We start from the raw sequence: 20,082 nt of genomic DNA on the forward strand, positions 1-20,082 counted from the left end.
CTTCTTCTTCTTCTTCTTCTTCTTCTTTTTCTTCTTCATCTTCTTCTTCTTCTTTTTCTTCTTCTTTTTCTTCTTCTTTTTCTTCTTCTTCACCTTCATCTTCTTCACCTTCTTCTTCACCTTCTTTTTCTTCTTCTTTTTCTTCTTCTTTTTCTTCTTCTTTTTCTTCATCTTCTTCACCTTCTTCTTCTTTTTCTTCTTCATCTTCTTCACCTTCTTCTTCTTCTTCTTCTTCATCTTCTTCTTCTTCTTCTTCACCTTCTTGTTCTTCTTCTTCACCTTCTTGTTCTTCTTCTTCTTCACCTTCTTCTTCTTCATCTTCTTCACCTTCTTCTTTTTCTTCTTCTTCTTCTTCTTCTTCTTCTTCTTCTTCTTCGTCTTTTTCTTTTTCTTCTTCTTTTTCTTCTTCATCTTCTTCACCTTCTTCTTCTTCTTCTTCTTTTTCTTCTTCATCTTCTTCTTCTTCTTTTTCTTCTTCTTTTTCTTCTTCTTCTTCACCTTCATCTTCTTCACCTTCTTCTTCACCTTCTTTTTCTTCTTCATCTTCTTCACCTTCTTCTTCTTCTTCTTCATCTTCTTCATCTTCTTCTTCTTCTTTTTCTTCTTCACCTTCTTCTTCTTCTTCTTCTTCTTCATCTTCTTCTTCACCTTCTTCTTCTTCTTCTTCTTCTTCTTCTTCTTCTTCACCTTCTTGTTCTTCTTCTTCTTCACCTTCTTCTTCTTCATCTTCTTCACCTTCTTTTTCTTCTTCTTCTTCTTCATCTTCTTCTTCTTCACCTTCTTTTTCTTCTTCTTCTTCTTCTTCTTCTTCTTCTTCACCTTATTTTTCTTCTTCTTCTTCTTCTTCTTTGTAGTAGTAGTATTAGTATTAGTAGTAGTCGGTTGCTCAGAATATCAATAGAGGGTTTGTGGATGTTTATAACAATTTTTCCTCCATGAATAGCAGAAGACTCTATATATTTATTTTATCTGTCACCACTAAGCTTACTTTATCCCTCACATTGCAGGAGGTGTTCCAATAACCAGGATTGCATCAGGATGTTTCCCTCCTGACAGCGACTATAACAGAGAGGATGATCTCACCTGAGTGTTACATTTAGCCTGTCTGCTCTGCATTTGTGAAGCCCTCAGCAGCTGCGTGTGAAAGAAGGCACAGACCAACAATGTTCAGATCATCTGAGGCAAGCAGACGACGTACTAATGGCCAGGCACTGGGCCGTGTCAGAGGGGTGGAGGTAGCTCGAGGGAGGACAGGTTATGGTTTCACTCTCTCTGGTCACTCGCCCTGTGTGCTGAGTTGCGTCCTTAAAGGCAGTCCGGCCGACTATGTTGGCCTACGTGCCGGAGACCAAATTCTTGCTGTGAATGACATCAATGTGGCAAAGGCATCCCACGAGGATGTAGTCAAGCTGATTGGACGCTGCTCGGGCGTGCTTCACCTGCTCATTGCTGAGAGCGGACAGCTGGACTCCTGCTCCAGTGACGAGGAGCTCGGATTCCACGAGCACAAAAGCCACTGGCTCCGACCTAAGATGGACTCCAAGACTTTGGGAATAAACCGTGCTGAGCGCGTGGTGGCCGAGATGCAGTCTGGTGGAATCTTCAATATGATCTTTGAGAACTCCTCCAGCCACTCCTCCAGCAGCTCGGAGAAAGCAGCTGCAAAACGGAGACCTAACTCTGAGCTGGATTTCCTGTGTGGAGACGTCGAGGCACACAGGAGCGATGTGAACCTCCTCTCAGAACAGGAAATGGCCAGAGTGCTGCGTGACGACTCCGTGTTCGTGGATGTGTTTGAACCTGAGCGGCAGGAAACTGACTCAGCAGGTATCCTTAATGTAGGCATGATTGTAGGCTACTTGGGTTCCATTGAGCTGGCATCAAGCGGTGCCAACCTGGAGAGCGACAGTGTGCAGGCAATACGTGGCTGCATGCGCCGCCTGCGAGCTGAGCACAAGGTGCACTCACTGGTGCTATTTGAGGTGCTTCACGACCGCGTACTCCTACGCAATGAACGCAAAGCTGTCCTGGCTGCCTACCCAGCCGAGAAGCTGGCATTCAGTGCTGTGTGCCCAGACGACCGCCGATTCTTTGGCCTGGTCACTATGCAGGCTGCTGAGGATCATGGCATGAGTGCAATTGCAGATGAAGACCAAGGCTCAAGAACCTCCTGCCATGTCTTCCTTGTTGATCCTGAGCTCTGTCACCACAAGGTATATTTTTTCATTACCTTTTTCACAGATAAAGGTGCAGTTTGTTCATTTTATATGGAATATAGTTTTTAAAGATGATTTAGACATATTTTGGCTCTGAAATGAGCTCCGGCTTCAGCTGTCTGAACTCTTCAACTGGCTTAACACACAACACATAAGTAGTTTCAACTGATGTGGTTTGGTCTGAATAAGAAAGATAGTGAGTGTTTTATTGCTCTTTCAAATTGTCTTTCTGACATCAGGAGGCAATAAAATGACAAAATGCTCCTTTAATGCTCAAATTAATATGGTAATACATATATCGGTTTAATGTTTTGTTTGTTTTTACATACAGTCAACACTTTCAACTGTCTAAAATGTATTAATCAATTTGTAAATATGTCTATAATACTAAAGTTATTATTATGATTATTATTAAGGTACATCAAGGGATCTCTCGGCGGTTCGGTTTAAACTGCACTCCGGATCCGGACACTGGGGGCTGTTTGGAATTCCCACCAACATCTCAGCCCCTGCTGCAGTTTGTATCAGTTCTCTACCGTGACATGGGCGAGTCTATTGAAGGCGTACGAGCACGAGCATTTCTTGATGGTGACCTGGACGCTCAGCAGAACAACAGCACTAGCAGCAATAGCGACAGCGGAATAGGCAACTTCCTGCCCGAAGAAAAAAACAACCGCGTCCTCTTGGTCGACCTCGGAGCCAATCCTGCCCGCCATGTACCCACAGGAATATGGGAAAGTGCACAGGGCTGTAGGAACCCTAGTATTCAGGCTGGTCTCCCTTCTCCATCTCCTCCTCCTCCTCCTCCTCCTACTATAACTCATCGTAACGGCTACAGGCATGAGTTCTCCGAGCCACACCCACACTCCCACACAGACCCGCCCCCTATGTCCAGCAGACACCTGAACTCCTCCTCTCGGCTGGACGTATCCGGACTTCCCGCTCGCCACCATTTCCCTGCTCACTCTAAGAAGGGTGCAGGGGGCCAACGCTGGCTCCCTGTTCATGTCCTGAGAGAGTGGCATCAGGGCCGCAGCAGCGATCAGGAGTCCTACAGTGAGTCCACAGACGGCTGGTCCAGTGCTAACTGCAGCACCCTGCCGCCTCCCATGAGTAAGATACCGGCTGATCGGTATCGTGCGGCACGAGACATTGCCTCTCAGCCCCAACGGCTTCATACCCACAAGGACGAGTGGGCCAACAAGCTGTTTGGGACGGAGAAACACTTTTACGATCCTCAACAGCTTCAACAGCAGCACAATGGCAAGAGGGCTAAGGAGTTGGAGAAAAAGGTATGATGTGTATTAGTTTCAAAGCCTGCATTAACTTTTGCTCTGTTTCTCTGTTCAGAACTCAGACTTCTTTACTAACGCAAGAGCAGAGACACTTTAATGAAATGACTAATGAGCAGAATTTATCAGCTGTTATTATCACGACTGTACATGTAATGAAACCTAACTGACTGCAGTACTGATTTAATGTCACTGCAGAATACTGACTGATATCTGTCAAATTTATGTGCATAATTTTAATCTGTTGCTCTGTCTGTATATCAATTTTTGATTATATTCAGCATTTAAAAGGCTGTCCATCTGTCTGTCTTTTTCTATCTGACAATAATGAAAAAATGGTTTCTTAAGTAAGTAGATAGATCTATAGATAGATAGATAGATAGATAGATAGATAGATAGATAGATAGATAGATAGATAGATAGATAGATGTGTGTAAGTTAAATAAATACATTTAAGCAGGCAAAACATTTAAAATTATGCAAATAAATAAACACGAATAAATTGAAAAAATAAATTGAAAGTAAATCAATAAATAACAGCTAAATAGATTCAAGCAAGTAAATAAATATAAGCAAATAATTAAGTACATACATATCAATAAGTATATAATTTTTTAGCAAATAATAGATCTTCATCAAGCATCAAGTTATTGCATAAATGTTAATAATATTGTTATATTAATATTGTAATATTATTAACCACATTTAGTTTTTTACACAGAAGTGCTTTTATTTAAAGTTTACATGTACGCACATTGTACATGTGTGCCGCAGTGTTTCTCCACACGTTGAGGTTGTGTGTTAAAACTGACAACGAGACGAGAAGACGGAGATTGAGCTCAGATGTCTGATCAGCATCCAGCAGTTGGAAATGACTTCGTGCTCCTCTAATCCTTCTGCTCTGTAGATACTGTAGATAAATCAATACTAACTGTGTACAGTGCTGGGGGCAATGCAAATATTACACACACACACACACACACACACGTCGTGTATCAGCATCTGTGGATTGAGACGATAATCTAGCCTCGAGTTTTGTAATATTATGCTGCGTCAGCATTTTCTTCTCATCTTTGAAATCGATGTTTATATTCTTTTGAGAGCAAGAGTTGAACCCAGACTTTATATCACTTACCGTACCTTTAATGTTGACACAGTAAGCATAATAATCTCCAGATAACAGCCTTTCCAGCGTCTTAGGCTTTAATACTGATTGATCCACTGTTCTGTCCTTACACATATAACACATAGAACACATAGAAACACAAAATCTCACTAGAGAATCCTCACATGGGGAGATAAAGCACTGAAGCACTGACACAGGCTGCAGGAAGATATCAGGAAGGTATGACAGAGTTTTAGTAGTTCACAGTTGACTCGCACACAGCAGCTCATAATGAGATTTCATTTCACAGACAAATCAGGTGGGTTTTGAAGTGCGTAAGTGTTATACTCTTGTGAAAGCAGTTTGTGGCCAGGTGAGAAGTTTTACTTTGTGAGCATTTCATGTATGACTCTTAGACACCACCTGGTGGCAGCGTTTCATTATTTAAATACAATCTTGAGCACTGATAGAGAAAAAGCAGAAGTTTTCTTCTTGGTTCAGTCATTTTTTAAAACATTTGTTTTGCTAATCTGCTTTAAATGAGTGTTAGAGTAAAAGGCAAGATGCTGCTGGTGATTGTTTGCTTATGTACTTACATTTTGTGAATAAAAAAATTAAAGTGTTTTTACTAGCGCTGTCAGAATTTTAGACCACATTTAAACACGTGTTTGTGTGTGCCTGTGTGTGTGTGCCTGTGCTTGTGTGAGGAACACACACACACACACACCTCTCCATGGGATTTGAACTCACAACCATTAAATACTTAGCTATCACTTCCCTTCTACCATAACTTTAAAGAATTCTCAAATCTGATTGGTCAAAAAGTGTTACATTATTTTAGTAGAACAGAACATTAACCTGCTTTTACTAATTAATTGTTTCTATAGTAACAACTCACACACAGAGGGACTTGTATGGTGTAAAACATAAAAAATTCAAGGAGACATTTATTTAACATTTACTGAAGAAGAGAGAGAGACACGGCGAGTCACAGAGAGAGAGAGAGAGAGAGAGAGAGAGAGCGAAAGAGACACAGGGAGAGACAGAGAGAGAGACACAGAGAGACAGAGAGAGGCACACAGAGAAAAAGAGACATGGAGAGACAGAGAGAGAGACAGAGAGCAGAGAGAGACAGAGCAGGAGAGAGAGACACACACACAGAGAGAGACACACAAAGAGAGAGAGAGAGACAGAGAAAGAGAGAGGGAGAGAGAGAGAGAGCCACGGAGACAGAGAGAGAGCGAGAATAACAGTCACAGCTATAATGTAGAGGAGAACAGTAACTAACACATCTATCAGAAGTTCCACAACATTAAATCTAACTATCAACCTTTAAAATGAGTGATGTGTCTTTCACTACTAAATTAAACATAGTAATTGTTTATAAGTGGATTAACACACTCCAGTCTGTGCTATTAATGTTCTTTTAATGGTAATGTTCTGTGTTATTTCATAGGTGTATACTGATCTAGACTAACAGTGGCTAAACTTCAACTTCAAAAAAAGTGGTTAAGTACAAATGAAATAACGTCTCATTTAGGAAAATGGAATGAACGTTCTGTGAGTACACCAGCCATTAAAATCTTACATAACAACAATTAAAATAACTAATTTGTCCACAATCTGCACACTCAATCTGCACATTGATGCACCTGTGCTGATGCAAGGGGTTTTATGAGACAACGTACATCCTGCTTACAGAAAAATACCAGATTAAAGGATTTCTAAGCACAGATATTTGATTAGGACATGACATTGCCTTCCAGCCTCTAACTCTGAAGTATAAAACTCATTATTATTTTGTCAGTGATGAAATCTGTCATGATTTTTTCATTGATAAAAGATCTAAAGTACTTCTGGTTATACAAATATGTCCATGTAATCAAATTCATGCTTGATTGACTCTGATTCACTTGTTAATGGTAATGAGTTAGGAGTCACTTGGCATTGGAAATTATGCCAAAATGTGTTCTTCTGCATTGTAACTCACTGTGAAAGTCGAAATAAAAAGATATCCAGTGAAATAAGGACTTGTAATGATTAGTGTTAAAAATAGCGTAGAAATAACGACACAGCACTTTAAACTTTCCCAAATTCAGGTCATTTGCTACATGAAAACAGATCCATGAGTGTGCAATGAACCAGGTTTTTTTTTTTTACGTTACATTTTCTAGGCATCATGATGGCAAAATAAAATCCACACTAACAAACCAGGACTCTTTGGTTAGCTTCGTATCTGAGCTAAGATACAACATAGCTCTTAAATCAACTAGGAAGTGCATCCTGTCTGCAGAACAGCCCGAGCCTTCTGCTTAATTACAGCCTTTCCTCACTTACAGACACCTTCAGCTGGCTCTGCTGTGTGCCGGACAATTAACTGGCCATGTCAAGCGTCTAACGTGTTGATACTAAACAGCGTTTATTTTGATTAACCTCCTGATGCGAGAGCAGCAGGGTGGTGGTGGTGTGTGTGTTTGTGTGTGTCTGTGTGTGTGTCTGCGTGTGTGTGTCTGCGTGTGTGTGTTTGTGTGTGTGTGTCTGTGTTTGTGTGTGTGTATGTGTCTGGGTGTGTTTGTGTGTGTGTGTGTGTGTGTGTGTGTCTTTGTGTCTGTGTGTGTGTGTGTGTGTGTGTGTGTGTGTGTTTGGGGGTTGTTGGGGGAAAAAAAGAAGATGCAATTCCACAGAGAGACTTACATCCATGTTGTGGTGGGGTGACATGTTTTGGAGAGGTTTGTAGTTGTACTCTGTGGAATGGAGTAAACAGGAAAGATGGCTCTTTAGAGACCCAAACAGATATGATAAGCCCTGTGAGGAAAGAGAGAGAGAGAGAGAGAGAGAGAGAGACCTTGTCCTGTGTGCTTTAATAGAGCCATAGTTATGGTTTTATTAATAGACTGACTATAAGTCAGTGGTAAATGTTTTGGCAACACTGCATTTCAAACAGCTATAGCAGTAAAGCACATTTAACTGTGAAACTGTGTGGGAGAGAGAGAGAAAGAGAGAGAGAAAGAGAGAGAGAGAGTTTAAAAACAGTTACCTTCCTGCTGCGAGATGCTATTTTCCCCTAAGAACCGAATCTGACTTCAAATAGACGACGTGGGAATGGGAATAAAGGGGAACACGTAGGAAGACAAACGCAGTTACTGGACAAGGTAGACGAGAGCAGAACTGAGCATTTGTGTGTGTGTGAGTGTGAAAAGTGAAAAGATTCCTTTATGGTGATCATGAACAATAATCATCATGGATTTTTATGTTGGATGTGAACCAACAGAAAGGTTGTGAGAATGTGAGAGCGTTTTTTTTAAATATCAGTAGTGAAGCCACTGAAGGCAGCAGCACTGCTTCTCCTACTCCCTGTTCAAGCAGATTTGAAGAACACAGGATACAGAACCAAAGATTCCACTTGCTCCTAGAAGCTGATCAGAGCTGGCAGAACAAAAAGCATTGAAAGGTTAATGTTGTTTCATGGTGAGTTTGTGTAAACCCAAACAGGAGCTCATGCGAGGGCAAGCCTTCATGCTGACTTCCTTTAGCACACCTTCTACACTACATATCACAGACAGCGCATCGACTGCTTGTGGCAAATATACGACAAACAGCACTAGAAACGTAAAAGGAGGAAACACCGAAGCTCTTGCGTGCTTAGCGATATATATTAAATGTTTGATTATTAACATTATTTTGGTGTAAATTTTCAGCTAACACACATGTTGTAGTACAATTATTGTTTCTATAGGAACAACTCATACACAGGGACTCGTAAGGCAGAGCACCACATCTTATGAGACCAATAGGAAAAAAAAATGATATCAAAAACAAACTACAACCTCTAATCTTTGATGTGATCATTACATGGTGATTTTATTTATTGATTTTTTTTTAAAAATTAATTAATTATTTATTTTTTTTTGGAAAGGTCTCGGTTGTAAGCGCTTTGGAAGTACAACCTCTGCTGAGCCTTTTTCACAATGGAGTCAATGTGAATGTCCCACTTCAGATACTGGGAGATTGTGGTTCCCAGGAATCTGAATGACTCCACTGCTGTAACAGTGCTGTCCATGATGGTGAGTGGGGGGGAGAGCATCGGGGTTTGTCATGAAGTCCATTATCATCTCCACTGTCTTGAGCGTGTTCAGCTCCAGGTTGTTGAGACTGCACCAGACAGCCAGCTGTTCAACCTCCAGTCTGTAAGCAGACTCGTCACGGTCCTGGATGAGGCCGATCAGTGTGGTGTTGTCTGCAAACTTCAGGAGCTTGACAGAGGGGTCATTAGAGGTGCAGTCGTTTGTATACAGAGAGAAGAGCAGTGGGGAGAGGACACAACCCTGAGGAGCGCCAACGCTGATGGTGCGGGTGCTGGATTTGAGTTTTCCCAGTCGCACAGAGAGCTTGGGTTAATTTGGGCTGGAGGAGTGATGGGATGATGGTGTTAAAGGCAGAGCTGAAGTCCACAAACAGTATCCTCACATAAGTCCCTGGTCTGTCCAGATGCTGCAGAACATAATACAGTCCCATATTGACTGCATCATTCACAGACCTGTTTGCTCTGTAGGCAAACTGCAGAGGGTCCAGTAAGGGTCTAGTGATGTCCTTCAGATTCAGTCTTTCAAATGATTTCATGACCACAGAAGTTAGAGCCACAAGTCTGTAGTCATTTAGTCCAGTAATTTTGGATTTCTTTGGGACGGGAATGATGGTGGAGCTTTTGGAGCATGAGGGGACTTCACATCCAGTGATGTGTTGAATATCCGTGTAAAGATGGGGGCCAGTTGATCAGCACAGGTTTTCAGACAGGTTGGTGAAACGCTGTCTGGGCCTGGTGCCTTTCTTCTTTTGTTCTTCCTGAAGACCTGACACACATCATCTTCACTGAACGGAATTTTAGGTGTGTTGGAGTCGGGGTTTAGAGGAGGTGAGAATTGGGCTTTTTCAAACCAGTAGAACTCCTTTGCCATCCTGTAGGACTGTATGCCGTCCTTTGCATGATTATGCTTGTGTGTCATTTTTGCTTGTTTGTTTATCTGCAATCGTATTGTTCTTCCCTCCAGCTATGATAAAGACACATTCCTTTCCATTAGTTGCCTGGGTTACGTATGTGTGTGGGCGGAGCTATCAGTACAGGGGTGGGACCCATTTGGATTAGGGGCGTGTTTGTTTTGGTGATTTCAAATGTCAACATTGGCTTTCAAACAAAAGAGACCCTGCCTTTAATGGTGGTTTTAATTCTTTATGCAAATATTAAACAAATATTAATGGTCATTAACGCAAGCCAGGCTTTATCCAGTTTGTATTTATTTAATTTACAATTTCAATACCGCAATGTATTAAATAAATACAAACTGGATAAAGCCTGGCTTGCGTTAATGACCATTAATATTTATTTATTTATTTATTTTTATTATATCGCAGTACACACTAGAGTGATAGTGTGTAGAAACATAATCACAACACGCTGTTGCTACACGTTGCGGCAACTCTAAGAGGAAGTCTGTGATCAGGGTGCTGATTTCTTTCAGCATCAGAGGATTAAAAGTGTGTGATTCTCCGCTTGAGGCAGGGATCATCTGAAAGCAATCATATGAGCCGATGTGTTTACTCTCTCTCTCTCTCTCTCTCTCTCTCTCTCTCTCTCTCTCTCTCTCTCTCTTTTTCTCTCTTTCTCTCTCTTTCTCTCTCTCTGTCTTGCTTTTAATGAGCAGCCAGTGAGCAGTGGTGACCGTTTAACAGTGTGTTGTAGGGAAACATGACAGTGTGTCTTCTGCCCCCGTTCAGATCGAACAACCCACTATTACGGTGCAGATCTGTGGACGGGTTCATTCGTGGACACACGGCTGTGCTTGTAGGAATAATTCGGACTTGACGCAGACGTCAAAACCAAACGATATACCAGCGAATTCTTTTAGTTATTCTAAACAAGCTGATATTAGATGTGACACAGATCAGAGATCTTTCTCATGGAGGCAGATTGACTTAAATCTTTAAAACCCTTAAAATAAGCCTGTTAATTTCCTGATTGGTTGGGAATTTGTCCATGGTTATATCTGAGCTACACAGTGGAAAGGTGAGCAGTGGCAAAGTTAGCATGGTTGTGTTTAGTCTGTAGAGAATAGAATAAAACAAAATGAAATATTTCTAGTGCTATTTGAAAGTGGCTTGGTAAAGACAAAAACTTCAAAAATAGAGGAAAGACGGAGATTCTATAGGGGTAACATGGCTTGAGATGGACAGTTCCTACATACATACTTTCAAACCCTTTATGTACAATTTAGCCCCCTAACACTATGGATCAACATTTCTCATTTAATAACGACCAATACTCGGGTCGTACCTCAGCCTGATACCATGTTTATTCATCCATACATATAAAAAATACCAGATACCAATCATCCATTCAATACCTTGTGATACTGTGGCCTTGATTAATTATGATTAATTATCAAAGCAATCAAAGCAAAGCAGACTGCTAAGCTGCGCTCTAAAAAAATATGAGAACTTCATATAACATCAAATGGTCTTTAAATGATATTTTAGTCGAGAGTGTGAGGTTAACTGACCTAGTATCGGTGAATACGGTCGTTAAAAATGTGGTCGCAAGGGACCGGAAATCGTGCGTACACAAAGGTATTTGTGTAGGGAAATCCTGGCATGTGAGAGCACTTCAGTTCAGCGAGCACTGAACACTTTAACATGTGCACTTCTTTTTTTTCCCCCCTGGATTTTCACCTCAGGTTTGTCACTCTTACACTCAACTACTATTTAATATACTGCTTAATTGCTATACCATAAAACTCAGCACGAGGGGTTTATTACTCCGATTTGCAGCAGACAGCAGTAACCGATCCAAACGTAACTCCTTATCATTTCCTTATCGAGTTCCAAAAACATTTACTGATACTCTGTCTGAGAAAAGTGGTACTGATGCATCAACACTCACTTTTACAGAAAAATTGGACATGGTTTTTTGTTATCACTGATTCGTTCCTAGAGTTCCTAGAAAAGTCGATCTAAATATAACCCATGATTCATTGTGAGATGGGTTCTCCTGCTTTGGGAGGATTTTCTTCGCTACTTATCTCTTAGCTCGACAAGAAATCTGTAATGCAAAACCTTCAAAATGATACGATCTTGTTTTCTTTCATCTAGGTGAAGTAAACTCTTCCAGCTGTTTGAACAGCTGTCTTCAAACACAGTGTAAGGATCTGAACAGTGTGTGTGCAGTTGTAATAAATATAAAATGCATTACTTATCGACTTATATGTTTACAGATTGTTGGAGATGTTAGCTTGTTGGTGTTTTTACACTTCACCGTGTGTACCAGCATAAGGACTTATTGTCCATGTAGATAATCAAGCATTCTGTAAACCGAACCATTGTATGCTGAATGCTGTAGATGTGCACTCGAGGCTAGATTACAGGCGACACACTTAAACCTTTCGGTGTGTGTTTGCTTCTCTGTGTCTTCACTGTATGTATGTGTGTGCGTGTGTGTGTTTGAGGCTCAGGGACAGGGTATGAAGCCCGGCAGTTGAGAGCTCTCTGCGTAACCAGGCAACACAGGAGACCGTTTGATTATACACTTCTCAAATCAGACTTGCCGCACTCGCTCCTGGAGATCAGCTCTCATGTCTGTGTGTCCGTCCTGCTGGCAGCATTCTTATTGTCCTATATATATATATATATATATATATATATATATATATATATATATATATATATACATATATATCTGTCGAGACACGTCGTATCATGTTAAATCGACGCTTCACCAACTTTTTTTAATTTCATTTCCTGTGAAGGTAGTTACGTAGCGTTCATCTAAAACTCGTAACTTGGAAATTTTCCTCATTCATGGTGCCATAAAAGGATAATTTTTTTATATAAATTATAAGTATGTATAAGTAATAATAAAGTATTCTGTTAACTACAAGAGTGTGCATTTGTGTGTGTGTGTGTACCAGTAAGCCTGCACATATACGTATGTGTGTGTGTCTTATCTTTACTGAGACTTTTGTTTATTTTTGTGTCTGTGTCAGGGCGGAAGGTTCCGGGGCGTCACTACTGGTTTTCCCCAGCGTTCGTCTGGGAGAAGATCGTTCGGCCGCTCCAAACGCCTCAGTGTGTCTCACTCACTGGACGACCTGGAGGTAACACACACCAAACATGTAAAACCAAATAGAAAAAATAACTTGGATTCCAGAAATATATCACAAGAACACAATGAAAAATCAGAAAAAAAAAACAACCCACAAAATCCTTCACATCTACAACTACGTCCATCACAATCTACAACTGAACATTGTATAAACTCACCGTAGCAGCATGGGACCAAACACACACACACACAGACACACACAAACACACAAACACACACACACACAAACACACACACACACACAAACACACACAAACACACAGACACACACACACAAACACACACAGACACACACACGCACACACAGACACACACGCAGACACAAACACACACGCACACAAACACACACGCACACACACACGCACACACACGCACACAAACACACACACACAAACACACACACGCACACAAACACACACACACACACACATGCACACAAACACACACACAGACACACACACACGCACACACACAAACACACACATGCACACAAACACACACGCACACGCACACACACACACACAAACACACACACAGGCACCACAAACACACACACACGCAAACACACACAGGCACCACACACACACGCACCACAAACACTCGACAGACTCCCTAAATACAGGTGCTCTCATCCTGTCTTTATGTTTTCCTCCTGTTTCTCCCTGTACACACCGTCTATCTGTTCATCTGTCCATCCTTTTCCTAAAGTCTGGTGGAGATGTGATAGTGATCTGGTATGGATGGGAATGATTATATAAAGTATGAACTACAGAGAGTGAGTCTGTTTCCTCTCAGAGCGCTGCAGCACACACACTAACTCTCTTTCACTGTCAGCTTCTTATATTCCACACATATCTGCAAAAATAAGACCTCATGCTGATCTTTCTACTCCTTTTTTTTGAAGGGCCCATCCCCCACTCACCTCACATATTCACGTACAGACACACGTGAGTTTAAATTTAGACCTCAGCGGTCTGGCATGCTACTGTGTATGTGTGTGTGTGTCGTGACGTATACACGTGTGATTCCAGAAGAAGCGCATGAGCGCGGTGATGGTAGGTCGCCATGGTGACCGAGGAGGCGGGAAGGAACAGGAAGCTCTGAGATGTTCTTATGATGCGTGTAGACAGTGATGGCAGCACGTTCCATCCATTTTCCCCATGCAAACACTTTTATCCAGAGAGGTTCAAGTGAGGCAGCGAGCTGCTAAAATATGGGACATAAGCACACACTTCTTGCTGTTCACACTTCAGCAGGACACGATATCAATCAGGAACTGGCTTCAATTGAGTAAAAATCAGAATATTTGTAGGGTTCAACGACTGGCACGTGTTATTGAGCATTGACTAATGCTGCATCGCTCTCTCTCTCTCTCTCTCTCTCTCTCTCTCTCTCTCTTTCTCTTATTCTTGTTCTTAACTAATCACATAACTCCAGAGACTTTCACCTACTCTTAAGGAAGCAGGGGTTTTCAGTCCTTTTGTACCCACACATACATAAAAGCTAATGTTGCCAAGCTAATCATCAAGTAAAAATGATGTGACCAGAGATTTTGGTGCTCGAGGACAACATTAATTCCCGTAGCTTATATTAATATTGTGCTACAGGCCGCCGTTTAGTGAATTCTTAGAACAGCTCCAATAAAAGGAAGTGAGAGTCGACAACATGGTCATACGTATGTTGTTTTGCTCAACACAGTAGAGCTAATATCATTCATCAGGGTTGTCAAGTTTCAGCAAAATGTTCATACCAAGTACATCTGGAAAACCACATCAAACTTCAAACTAGCCAAAAAAATAGAGCACTGGAAAAGTGAGACCCATTTGGGAAATATATGGTCACTATGGATATTATCAAGTATTTAATCCCCCCTTTCTCGCTCTCGATTTTTGCAATATATCCTACAATACAGGTTGTTCTATATATCATAGACACACTGTCATCACTGGAAATATTCATTCTGCTTATTGGCTATAAAACAAGATTCTGCTGGCTGATGACCAGTTTACTCAATCTGGCAACCCTGTAATTAATTGTCCTGTGTGCTGCACCTCCTCCACATACTGCCCCACTCTTCCAACAAGCATGGGGCAGTATGATTCTTACCCCAACTGGTCTCTATTAGCACTTTCTCTGCTTCACATATCCTAGGGTTTTCGTCTTCATTCGTTTGTTCTTTCTCTTTCTCGCTTCTTTTTCCTTCTGAAGAATTTTATTGCTAGCAGTCACTTATAAAATATACAACGGGTGTGTGTGTGAGTGTGTGTGTGTGTGTGTATGTGTGTGTGTATGTGAGTGAGTTTGCTACTTGATAAGATCAAACTCTAGATGGTTTCCGCTGCTGGGCGTTTGCCACAAACACAGGCCTGCACAAAGATAGTTTGTTCTGGAACGGGACAGGATGGGACCGAGGAACTCCTTGAACATGAAGAGTGGAAAGAGCTCTCTGCTCCTCTCAGGCTCCTCTCATGACACCAAAGAGATGTTTATTCAGTGTCCATCATTGTCTTGTCTATTCTTTTCGTACCGCTAATAAACACCTCGGTTCTGCTTAATGGAGGAGATCTGATTGCCTCAGGTTTGGATATCTTGTCTGGTCAGAAGGCAATTTCCAGCTCTATAAGATTATAAAGGATACCAGATTTAATGTAATGCTGTGAATGTCGCTTTGATACCGAGATACCGACGTGGCTTGATGCGTTATAAACCGTAAGCAGAGATTGTTAAATGTAGCTCAAATGTTGGACTAAAAAGTCTGTGAACTGCATTTGAATGTTAAATACTGTGATAGCAGCTTGTGTCCAATATAAATGTGACATGAGAAGGGATTAGTCTATTATTATCTATGAGGGTGTTTTTACGCATGACCTAATTCTGGTTCATTTAGAAAAAGACATTGTCATGGTCGACATCATCGTATAAAGTCTCTCTTCACTTCTATTTTCATCTTTCTCTGTCGGGGCCTCGGATCATTTAAAGTGACAGATTTATTTAGCTAGCAGTAAATCATGGCATGTGTGACAAATTCTTGTATACGGTTCAGATTTTTTTTTTTCCTTTTGACTCATTCTCCTACTCTATACTTTCCGTGCTTTCCGACCTTCCGGTTGCCTGATCACTTTTTTCTCAGTGTTCCCCATGCACTGATGATGACACTGACATGTGAACAGAGCCTGCTTTGTGTAAAAGGATCGCAGTAATTGTTGTACGCGAGTGTACGTGTGTGTCTGTGCACACTCCTAATGAGCATCGAGCAACATTTCCTTCATTCTCGTTAGCGAAGGACTCCTAGTCCACATACACACAGACTTACACAGACATACAAACGCACTAATGACTGCCCTCATGCTGTCTTTCTCTCTCTTTCTTTCTCTCTCTCGCTCACACACACACACATAATTACCGTCTCTTAGAAAGTACATGGTCATACACACTGCACTGTGAAATGTGAAAGCACATAGACACAAATTAAATGGTAATAAAACACCATGTTTAAATTTTGACACATTAACTGCACTGAGGAAGGCACTTATCACTGATTCTCCAACACACACACACACACACACACACACACACAAACCTCAGGGTTTCTCAGGGTAACCAAACAGACAGCCAATCTGACTGCTAGGCCACGATGTGGGCGAGTGTTTACTTAGTGAGAGAGGGCATCCCAGTGCCCACGCATCAGGCTTCTGAGCTGCTCCTGCACTCTGTCAATCCACTGGAATGACTCCTGTCTTAAACATACTGACAGCCTACAAGCTCAGACTTTATTCCTCCCCTTGCACACTTTTACTTTGGCAAGTGACAAAATGACAAGAAGTTATTCATTACCTGGGTAAGCTGGCATTGAGCACTTAACACTGAACCACTGAACAAGCAACAGGACATCCGAAAATTAGATTTCAGACTCATATATTAAAAAAAAAAGTTTATTTGGAAAATTGTCCGTATCTCCAAAAGCTCCTGAGTTTCCATGGTGACACTAATGAGAACCCCAACTGACAGATTACAGCTAGTTTAACTGGAGTCATGCTGCAATTCGAAATAATGCTAGACTGCAGTTGGTGAGCTGCATAACTGGAAGATTTATTGAACGTACATCAGGTTTAGAAAGCACTCTTTTACTGTTTAGTAGTCATTTCCTTGTTGTCAGCATTACCTTTTATGGAGTTTTGTGGCTTTCAGTAAATGTAGAATATCTGTGCTGTCAATATAAGATAAGATAAGATATACCTTTATTCGTCCCAAATTTTTGGGGAAATTTCTCTGTTACATCAGCAAAGAGTAAGGAAATGCAAATATATAAAAAGAATAGAGACATAATATATTAAACAGTATATACAAAACAAAATGTATAAAAAGAGACCACGAGTAGTAGTTACACTGAAAGACATATTGCACATAGGTAATATTGCATGTTTTTCAAAATTTCTGTTATTGCAAATGTTTAAAACACTTTGTTATTGTTTATTATTGCAGCTAAACGTAATAACAGTGTGTATTATGGTGGCTGGTTCACTGGGAGCAGTTTTGATTGTAAAGTCTAATAGCAGCAGGGAGAAAAGACCTGAATATATAATTGGTCATTTTTCAGTAACTGGAATACTATATACACACTTTTGTAAACTTTTTTATATTGGGCTACAAAAGCATTTGCACAGTTTTACTCGTTGACAGATACAGCGTCAGTAGTTTGTGCACCCGCGTGAATGTAACATGTTGAAATAAAAAGCGGACGGTCAGTTTGGTGACCAGACACTGAAGTGCTACTCGTTCAGACGGCATTACAGTACGACTTGGGAGCGCCTTCTATCATCACAGCACCTCAAGTCCCATAGAAAACATCTGGAATGATTTAGAACAGCATCACAATAGGCTCAGCATCTGTAGCACTTGCATGACATTCCTTCATTATCAATAGCCAGACATCTCAAAACACTTATAAATAGGATTACTCCCTATTGCTAAAAAGACTAAGACCAGAGTTTTATAAATCGTTGGCTTAATTTACCAGTGCAATTCTGCACCTGGGGAAAGACTCTCATCGAGCTGAGTAATAACTAATATATAATATGTACCGGGTTCAATATACCGTAAAATCGTATGTTATTCATATGTTATGTAATAAACTGTATAATAAATAAGAATTAAATATGGACTTGTTATTCGACCGCAAAATCTCATAACATTAAATGAAAACGCGTCTTTAATGGATAAAGCGGTCATGTTTTTCTCTAGTCTGCTGAACAGAATGATGATGCACACTATATACAAGTTGATCCAGAAGAAAGTACTTTGGAAGACAGCTGTCTTATCCTTAGTCGCTGCCCAAAAAACGTTCTCCATCCCCAGAGGTGACATCAATCAGCCTTTAAGACACTGTTTACTATTTTAAGCAAGAGATGGAAAGAGAGTGCAGAGTGGAAGAAGAGGGAAAGGAGCCAGAGGACTGTTTGTATGTGTGTGTGTGTGTGTGTGTGTGTGTGCGTGTGTGTGTGTGTGTGTGTGTGTGTGTGTGTGTGTGTGTGTGCGTGTGTGTGTGTGAGCGTGTGTGTGTGTGTGTGTGTGTGCGTGTGTGTGCGTGTGTATGTGTGTGTGTGTGTGTGTGTGTGTGTGTGCATATATTTTACTGTGCGGTCTCAGTCAGGTGACTGGATTCTCCTGCATGTTGCAGCAGATACAGAGCCATGAAGGTTTCATTATTTTACACTCGTAAACATTCAGGCTTTTGCATTCAATTGTGGATTATTTATTTACTCTGTAACGCTAGACATTATTAATATTGTACATTAACATTGTTATATATTATTGAAATACTTTATTAGGGACGCCTGCACACACGGTCTGTCATGGAGTGATCTAATCAGCCACTCAGGTATCTGCAGGGTAACGTATAAAAGTAATAAACAGGTCGATATCTGTTGTAGATTTCACGTTCATCCGTAGTGTAGGATTGAAAGCATCGTTATCGCTTCTTTATAGATCAGAATTTTAACTCCTTCATTTCCAGATGTTTACATCCAGATGTTATCAGTGTGTAGCCAAACATAAGAGCCTTAGGAACAAAAACAGATATGTACACGTTTGAAAAATTATTAACTGTTCTCTAAAACTCTTAAACATTTCCTGACAGCCATAGAGTGAACACACACACACACACACACACACACACACACACACTCACACTACTTCAGGTCTCCATGTGGAGCTCAGTAGGGAGGAGAACACAATGCTGGGACTTGCTGAAGAATGTAGAGCTTCATAATTCTACACACACACACACGTCTGACACATGTCAGATGACTGACACCCACACACACAGGCTTATAGACAAAGAAACATCTACACAAATCTATATACAAATGTTCTATTTTAAGCTTTGCAATTATTTGCACCTTTCATGGAAATTAGTTATCCAAAATCTCCAAGTGATATTTTAATGAATCATATACAAATGCTGGTAGTTACCCAACTACATCCCTTTGTTCTGTTTTTTTTTTTTTTTTTTTTAATTGTGTTACTCACTAACTCGTGCAGTCCAGTAAACATCTGTCTTGTTTCAGCAACAGCAGCGAAATTATGATGAAGAAATATTCTACAAATACACTCAGTGTTACAATAGTGTTTATCATCTCAAGTGTTTGCTGAGAGTAAATAAAATGGAGCAAAACCGGATCCGAAAGTTTACGACGTCTTCGTTCCAAGATTTTAACCAAAAATGCGTTCACCAAAAAGTGCTTGAATTGATGTTGAGCTTAAGTCATGTGCTGTGACACTTCTCTGAGCTATGAGCATGAACACAGATTATTTTACTGACATCCTGCCAGAACGCATCATTGTGCTCACCTGTCACACACACACACACACACACACACACACACACACACACACACACACATACACATATGTGCAAATAACCAGAGATGGACTTAAATCTTGCCTTTGTGTTCACATCATGAAAACTCAATCATCAATCATCAATCGACGATCAACGATTTTTGTATCAACGATTTTTTATCAACGATTTTTGTTCAACGAATCGACGAATGATTTAAACTAATGTAAGCGACAGCATTGTGTACATTTTGTTACAGGTTCCGCACACACGTTTTTGGACGCTTATATTTCAAGCTCTTTGTGCACTCTGTGTTTAATTGTTCCTCATACATAGTTTTCATAGCCTAGAATCAATGAGTCAACTCTTTTTGTATTGACTCCGAAGTGAACAGAATGCCGGATAGACGTTCAAATGACAATTCGGAACATTTTCACGACACACAGCATTTATTCTAAATATATATTGTGTATGTTAAG

At 40.7% G+C, this 20,082-nt stretch overlaps 1 protein-coding gene across 2 annotated transcripts in view; it reads left to right on the top strand.

The window, feature by feature from the left end:
* The window catches only part of rgs12b (regulator of G protein signaling 12b), a 69,121-nt gene that overhangs the window by 1,060 nt on the left and 47,979 nt on the right, over window positions 1–20,082 (top strand). For both annotated transcript variants that reach the window (XM_060872913.1, XM_060872914.1), the window contains exons 2-4: window positions 1,008–2,213; window positions 2,633–3,508; window positions 12,647–12,757. In XM_060872913.1, coding sequence (XP_060728896.1) covers window positions 1,164–2,213; window positions 2,633–3,508; window positions 12,647–12,757 — 2,037 coding nt within the window. In that variant the 5' untranslated portion in view covers window positions 1,008–1,163. The remainder of the gene's footprint in view (window positions 1–1,007; window positions 2,214–2,632; window positions 3,509–12,646; window positions 12,758–20,082) is intronic.

This window comes from Tachysurus vachellii, chromosome 6, assembly GCF_030014155.1.
Source record: "Tachysurus vachellii isolate PV-2020 chromosome 6, HZAU_Pvac_v1, whole genome shotgun sequence".
NCBI classification, from domain to species: domain Eukaryota; kingdom Metazoa; phylum Chordata; class Actinopteri; order Siluriformes; family Bagridae; genus Tachysurus; species Tachysurus vachellii.